At 54.1% G+C, this 7970-nt stretch overlaps 1 protein-coding gene across 1 annotated transcript; it reads left to right on the top strand.

The window, feature by feature from the left end:
- Positions 1-1319: 1319 nt before the first annotated feature.
- On the top strand, positions 1320-6325 carry LOC139824426 (uncharacterized). Its single transcript, XM_071796959.1, has 3 exons — positions 1320-2841; positions 2908-3725; positions 3815-6325. The coding sequence occupies exons 1-3, from the start codon at positions 1320-1322 to the stop codon at positions 6323-6325; spliced, it is 4851 nt and encodes a 1616-aa protein (XP_071653060.1).
- The last annotated feature ends 1645 nt before the right edge of the window (positions 6326-7970 follow it).

A 7970-nucleotide genomic window follows, 5' to 3' on the forward strand; every position in this document is an offset into this window, starting at 1 on the left:
GTTAAATTTAATGACCCCATTTCGGGATAATGTGCATCTTCCCGCGGCTCACATTCGCTATAATGTCAGACTAACAATAAGTTCTATTCGCTCAATCATTGAGCGCGCATTCGAATTACTTGTAAAATTTAAGCGTTTGAAATATTTAGACATTTCTGATCCAGGCTTTGGAAACACAATTATAACGGCTACATGCATGATCCACAATTTTATAATTGACAATAGAGAAATAGAAAACTATAATGAAAGGATGAACAATAACGACGATGCTCCTGTAATCGATATCTATAAGCAAAATAAAGTCCAGGACAGGTTTGAGATGCAAAAAGCAATAGAAAAGAAGAATGCTATTGTAGCTGATTTATAAATAAGTTTGTAACAAACCAATTTATAAAAATAAAATAAACGTTTATATTCGCGATCGAACCTTAATTCCGCGTGAATAATCGCGAGGAGAATTCTATATCAAGCCCAGCATTATTTCGGGAACGACTGACGTTGTTCTCGGAATCTTCGAGAAGCCGAGAAACGATCTCTTGTTTTTCTGCGTGTGCTTGCTCTATCCCCTTTGTCTCAGTAGGCGACGTAAACATTCGGGACGGAGCTCATGACCTCGGCGAAAACAGCTGATCGGTTGCCGACTCCGAAAGTCGCTGAGTTCAAATCGAACGACGCGTCAGTGGGTCGGCGACCGATTGGCTAGACTAATTGTTCGGCTCGTTACCGGGGATGCGTGACGCGTAATTATAAGAAGCTTGAACCTCCGCGCGCCGCTCGCACTCGCTTTTTATACGGTCTTACCAATCCTAAGTGGCAATTCAAGCAGTGTATAACCCGTCGTTTTCCGGGAAGCAATAATTCGTGCGGCGCAAACCGTGGCTCGCGGAATAAGCGTCGCTTTTCGTGGAATGAAGAACTGTAAATAGAACTGTAAATATACTTGTAAATAGACTACCAAAACCGCCTTTGAAATAAGCCCCTCTCACACGCCTCCACTTCAATCCTTCCTCCGCCTCGCGCACATTTAATGGTCCTTCGAGCCGGATTTCGCGATCGATATCCGCGTCGCGAGTGAGTGGACAAGGGCGAGCTTCTCGTGCTACGAGTGACCGCCTGGAAGACGAAGATGAGCAACACTGAGATGGAAGGGCTTATCCGTTCGCAGAACGAACTGCACGGCCGCATAGCCCGCGCCTACGATAACCTGAAGAAAGCGGGAGGCGCAAGGTTTACAATGGGGCTGGTGGACGCTCGCCTCCAAGCCCTCCAAGGAATCGAACTGGAGCAAATTCGAGGAGCAACACAGCAAGCTGCTCTTAATGCCTCCAGAGACTCTCGCCGCCACCGACTATAAAAAGCAAGACCTCCCGACATTGGTGGAGGAGACTTTCGTGACGCAGAAAGGAATGTTCCTAGACGTCATCCGGTCGCACAAGGCGAGGGAGGAGGCCGCAGCTAAGAGTGAGACTTCGGAGACGGCGACGACGACTCCTCGCACCACGTTGCCGCGGATTCAGCTGCCGCACTTCTCGGGCAAATACGAGGACTGGCCGTCGTTCCGCGACCTCTTCCACTCCATCATCGGCCGGGACGCGAACACGACCCCAGTAGAGAAGTTGTACTACCTCAAAACTTCCTTAAAAGGTGAGGCTGAATTATTAGTTCGGAATATCGCGACAACGGCCGAGAATTATGACAGTGCGTGGGCCGTATTAAACGCGTATTACGAGAACAAGCGACTTCTCACCCGCGCGTATTTGTCTAACTTCCTTGCGCTAACGAAGATGAAGAGTGAATCGGCGGTCGAGCTTCGCAAAATTTTCCACGGCGTCAAGGCAACGGTCAGTTCGTTGGCGAGTATCGGTCGGCCGATAAACCGTAGCGAGGACCTCTTCGTATATCTAGCGGTCGAGCTCCTAGATCCGCGTTCGCGTCGCGAGTGGGAGACGTCGATCGGCGACACGACCGAGCCTCCGACGTACGCGACTCTCGAGCAATTCCTCGATCGACAGCTGCATACGCTCGAGTCGATGCAGCCCGCTAAAGTCGACGGAGCCGCCAGCAAGGCCGCGAACGGAGGTGCCAAATCCGCGCAAACTCACCTCGCTCGAAAGCAGGAGGGAAATACTGACGCCAAGCGAGGACGTTGCCAATGCTGCCAAAAGGACCATATCCTTATGTTCTGTGAGAACTACAAGGGGAAAACGGCACAGGAACGGAGGCAGCTCGTCGACGACAAGAACCTGTGCCTGAACTGCCTCGGTTCTCACAAGGTCAGTGAGTGCGCGTCGAAGAAGGGATGTGCGGCGTGTGGCGCACGCCACCACACTTCCGTCCACGATGCGTGCCGCGAGGTCGAGGTCGCAAAGACGGTTCACGCGGCTCAAAGACTTGCCGTAAAGCCGAGCGCGGTGCTCCTCGCCACCGCTCGCGTTCGCGTAGCCGACCGGTTCGGCACCTTGCATCGCGCTCGCGCGCTGGTCGACCAGGGATCGGAGTCGTCCCTTGTGACCAAGCGCCTCGCGCAAAGACTAAAGTTACCGCGTTCTTGCACGTCGGTTTCGATATTCGGCGTCGGCGGACAGAAAACGGCCGTCGCAAAAGGACGCGTATCGTTGACGCTCGCGCCGCGAACCGACGGCCCCGCGATGTCAGTCTCCGCGCTCGTACTCCCCCGGCTCACAATATACGCCGGCGGTGTCGAGGCCGGCGCTGACGCGTGGACTCATCTTCGGGGTCTGGAACTGGCGGATCCCGAATTTAGCGCGTCCGACTCGGTGGACATCCTCCTCGGTGCCGACGTTTACGCGGTAATATTGCAGGAGGGACTTCGCAAGGGGGGTAGCCGCGAGCCCGTCGCGCAAAACACGACTCTCGGCTGAATTCTGTCCGGCGCTATTGGTGAAGGTGCTTCGAGTCACGTCGCGCAATCCTATCAGTGCCGTGTCGAGGACGATCTGTCGCAATTAGTGAGGCGATTTTGGGAGCAGGAGGAGGTCCCGTCGGCGACTGGACCACTCTCGCAAGCTGAGCAGGAGTGTGAGGAGCATTTCGCGCGTACTCACTCGCGTAAACCTGACGGACGCTACGTCGTGCGACTCCCCGTCATCGAGCCGATGCCGGATCTCCACGGTACGGGCCGCGCGGCCGTTCGCGTGATGAAGGCCATGGAAGCGAAGTTCGTGCGGGATGCTCCCTTCCATGCGCGGTATACGGACTTCATGCGTCAATATGTAGAGCTCGGGCATATGACGCCTGTCGATCCCCCGGTCGATCCGACGAAAATGCCCGTCTGTTATCTGCCCCACCACGGAGTGATGAAAGAGACCAGCGTGACGACGAAATTGCGAGTCGTCTTCAATGGCTCTTCCGCGTTGCCGACGGGAGCGACGCTAAATAAGCATCTGCAGACCGGGGCGAACTTGCTGCCGGCTTTGGCAGAGATCTTACTACGGTGGCGGCGTCACCGGTTTGTTTTCGCGGCGGACATTGAACAAATGTACTGGCAGATCGAAGTTCACCCGGAGGACAGGGATCTGCAGCGCATAGTCTGGCGTGAGAGTTCTACCGATGTATTGCTGGAGTTCCTCTTGAACACGCTCACGTACAGGCTTGCTGGTTCGGCGTTCCTGACAATTCGCACGCTCCATCAGCTGGCCAAAGACGAGGGAGTTGAGTTCCCGCTAGGAGCTATCGCTCTTCTACTGGAGACATACATGGACGACGTATTGTCTGGCGCGGACACGATCTCGAGGGCCAAGGAGATCCGTCGTCAGCTGGACTCTGCATGGCGGGCGGCTTCCCGCTCAAGAAGTGGTCGGCGAACGAGGCGTCGATACTCGATGAAGTCCCTCCTGAGGATCGCCTTCAACGCGAGCCCCGGTGGTGGCTGCCGGGAGAGAGCCACTTGACCCTCGGGCTGCGCTGGCATCCGCACGAAGACCAGTTCGCCTACTCGAAGCAACTGACCCAACTGGAGGCTATTACGAAGCGATCGGTCTTATCTTTAGCCGCTCGGCTATTCGATCCGCTGGAATGGCTCGCCCCTACTACCGTATTAGCTAAAATCTTGTTTCAGTCCATTTGGTTGCTGGGATTGGATTGGGACACGCAGCTCCCTGACACCGACGTCCGACGATGGCTCGAATTCCAAACCGGGCTGCCTCTGCTGGAAACGATCCGAGTGTCCCGATGGTTGAGAAGCGACCAAGAGGGTGTCAGACGCGAACTTCACGGATTCGCCGACGCCTCGGAAAAGGCGTACGCGGCAGTGATCTACCTGCGGACCGAGAGCTCGAGCGGCGAAGTGGCCGTGAGCCTCGTGGCGGCGAAAACCAAAGTCGCTCCTTTGAAGCAGGTCAGTCTTCCTCGACTGGAGCTGAACGCTGTCGCCTTACTCGTCCGACTCGCCGATCACGCTCGGCGGGTCCTCAAGATCGAAGAGGATCCGACTCATCTGTGGACTGACGCGACCGTGGTGCTGGGCTGGATTCGAGGCCATCCGGCCTCCTGGAAAACATACGTGGCGAACAGAGTGAGCGAGATCCAGCTCACTCTTCCTGTTGGCATCACGTTCCCTGACGCCTGTTGGCATCACGTTCCCGGGCGTGAAAACCCCGCCGACTGTGCCTCCCGGGGGCTCTTACCACGGGAGCTCGTGGAACACCCTCTCTGGTGGCAGGGGCCGGCTTGGCTCCGATCTGAGACAGGTCCGTGGACGGCCCCCTTGGACGACGATATACCGGTCGACCTCCCGGAACGGCGCTCTCACATACATGCCGTGGCGACCGCCACGGAGGAGCCCGAGATGCTGACGAGGCACTCGTCCCTGACGAGCTTATCACGGACGACAGCTTGGTGCCGTCGTTGGCTGCGGTGCCTGCGGGCGAGGCGGCCCACCAACGAGAAACAGCCCGATGCCTCCGCTGGTCCCGCACTAACACGCGAGGAGCTCAACGACGCCATAGTGGGTTGGATCGGCTCGGTTCAATCCAGGCACTTCAAGGGGGAAACGACGGCTCTCAGAAAGAGCTCTCCGCTGCCGGCGCGCAGCTCCATCGCCCCACTGAGCCCCTTCCTGGACGAGCGAGGCCTGCTCCGCGTCGGCGGTCGACTCAAGAACACCATGCTCGCTTACGACGCTAGACACCCCGTAATCTTGCCGGGACCGTCGCACTTAACGAGGCTTATCGTGGAGGCGTGCCACCGGCGGACGTTGCACGGAGGAGTGCAGATGACCCTCGGGGCCCTTCGCCAGGAGTACTGGGTTCCTCGCGGCCGTACATTGGTCAAGGGGTGTCTTCGGCGTTGCGTGACGTGCGTGCGATGGTGGGCGGCCTCCCCGCAGCCTCTCATGGGAAGCCTCCCTGGCCCAAGGGTAACCCCCGCTCGACCAATCCTGAACACGGGAGTCGACTACGCCGGACCAGTGTGGCTGAGGACTTCCAAGGGACGAGGCCAACGGGCCTCTAAAGCATTTATTGTCGTGTTTGTATGTCTGTGTTCCAGAGCTGTACACCTCGACGTGGCCTCGGACTACACCGCCGACGCATTCCTGGCTGCTCTGCGCCGATTCGTCTCCCGCCGAGACCTGTGCCAAATGCTGTACAGCGACCGCGGCACAAATTTTGTCGGTGCCGACGCGCAATTACGCAATCTATTCTCTGCAGGCGGCCAGGAGGGCCGACGCATCGTCGAGCGCGTCGCCGAGGAGAGGATCTCATGGCGCTTCAATCTCCCCGCGGCGCCTAACTTTGGCGGTATCTGGGAAGCGGCCGTCAAGTCGACCAAGCATCACTTGCGGCGAGTGATTGGCGAGGCGACGCTCACCTACGAGGAGATGGCCACGTTACTATCTCAGGTAGAGGCGTGCCTGAATTCCCGTCCACTGCAGGCCTTGACGGACGATCCTGAGGACCTCAGCCCGCTCACTCCCGGTCACTTCCTCATAGGCTCGGCCCTCAGCGTCGTGCCAGAACCGTCACTGACGGAGGAAAAAACGGCCCGATTGTCTCGCTGGCAACAGGTCCAGCAGATGCGAGACCATTTCTGGGCACGGTGGTCCCGGGAGTACCTGCAGACGCTGGCTCATCGGCCGAAATGGCTCAAGGCCGACGCGGAGGTGCGAGCGGGTCGCTTGTGCCTCGTGAGAAGCGAGACGACACCCCCGACCAAGTGGCCTCTCGCCCGGATCGAGGAGCTACTCTCGGGAGACGACAGCCAGGTTCGCGTCGTCAAAGTTCGGACGGCGGCATCGACGCTCACGCGGCCCGTGAGCAAGCTCGTCCTCCTCCCGGATTGCGACGCACCGGGAAGCGAGGAATAATCGCAAAATCGTCCTTTTACTGTCGCGATCGCTGTATATGTTATATGTGTAAAGTAAAATTAAAGCAGCACATATCTCCCGCATCAGCTGAATGCTCGAGCGAAATAGTCGCGTAAAAGAAATCGCGTCGAAAGCAAACTCAGGCAATTATAAGTTAATAGTAGTTTCCGGTTCGGCGAATACGCGGCTCCCAAAGCGCATACGCGTCGGCGAAAATTAAATCGTAGGTTGCACCATACGAGGCGGGCGGAATGTTCGCGATCGAACCTTAATCCCGCGTGAATAATCGCGAGGAGAATTCTATATCAAGCCCAGCATTATTTCGGGAACGACCGACGTTGTTCTCGAAATCTTCGAGAAGCCGAGAAACGATCTCTTGTTTTTCTGCGTGTGCTTGCTCTATCCCCTTTGTCTCAGTAGGCGACGTAAACATTCGGGACGGAGCTCATGACCACGGCGAAAACAGCTGATCGGTTGCCGACTCCGAAAGTCGCTGAGTTCAAATCGAACGACGCGTCAGTGGGTCGGCGACCGATTGGCTAGACTAATTGTTCGGCTCGTTACCGGGGATGCGTGACGCGTGGTTATAAGAAGCTCGAACCTCCGCGCGCCGCTCGCACTCGCTTCTTATACGGTCTTACCAATCCTAAGTGGCAATTCAAGCAGTGTATAACCCGTCGTTTTTCGCGAAGCAATAATTTGTGCGGCGCGAACCGTGGCTCGCGGAATAAGCGTCGCTTTTCGTGGAATGAAGAACTGTAAATAGAACTGTAAATATACTTGTAAATAGACTACCAAAACCGCCTTTGAAATAAGCCCCTCTCACACGCCTCCACTTCAATCCTTCCTCTGCCTCGCGCACATTTAATGGTCCTTCGAGCCGGATTTGAACCAGCGACCTATGGATCTTTTTTATAAATATCATTAAGTAAATATACAACCTTATGTTTTAATAAATATCCATGTTTATTCTAAAATTTAGTTTAGTCTAAAGTTTAGTCTAAAATTTAGAAAAAAAATTATGACATAACATGACATATCATGTCATATCATCATGTGATGTGACATGACATCATGTCATGACATGAGATATCATGTTGTCATGTGATGTGACATGACATCATGTTTTAGAAAATAAAAAAACTTAGTTTTACATTTTTTATAATACTTTCTTCAAAAGATTGTTCTTCTCCTGCTGAATTTTGTTATTGTCGTCGATGCTCTTTTTCAATTCGGTCATTATTTCAACTCGCTCTTGTTCCACCGAAAGCAGTTTCTTTCGCAGATCATAAGTCTCTTTCCTTGAAGTCCATTTTCCTCTGTTGTCGCTGAGTTGATGGAGTAGCACATTCTGAAGAATTTGGAACAGATCCAAGAACAGATTCAGACTCGCTAAAGGAATGTTCTGCTGCTACACTAGAGGAAGAAGAAGAGTAAGAAGAATAAGAATGAGAAAAAGAGTAAGAGTTCGTAATATTTTCTTTAAAAAACGAACCCCCTTTGAACGTTGAATCGAAGAAATCTGAAAGTATGCATGAAAGTTCTGGTAAGTATTTTAATCAATTTAAATTAAAAACTTCTTTTCTTCGTCAGTGAAATTTAATAAGCGGTATTATTTGACCAAACTGACGCTTTACATTAATTC

The sequence above is a fragment of the Temnothorax longispinosus genome, unplaced genomic scaffold (genome assembly GCF_030848805.1).
Source record: "Temnothorax longispinosus isolate EJ_2023e unplaced genomic scaffold, Tlon_JGU_v1 HiC_scaffold_37, whole genome shotgun sequence".
Lineage (NCBI taxonomy): Eukaryota > Metazoa > Arthropoda > Insecta > Hymenoptera > Formicidae > Temnothorax > Temnothorax longispinosus.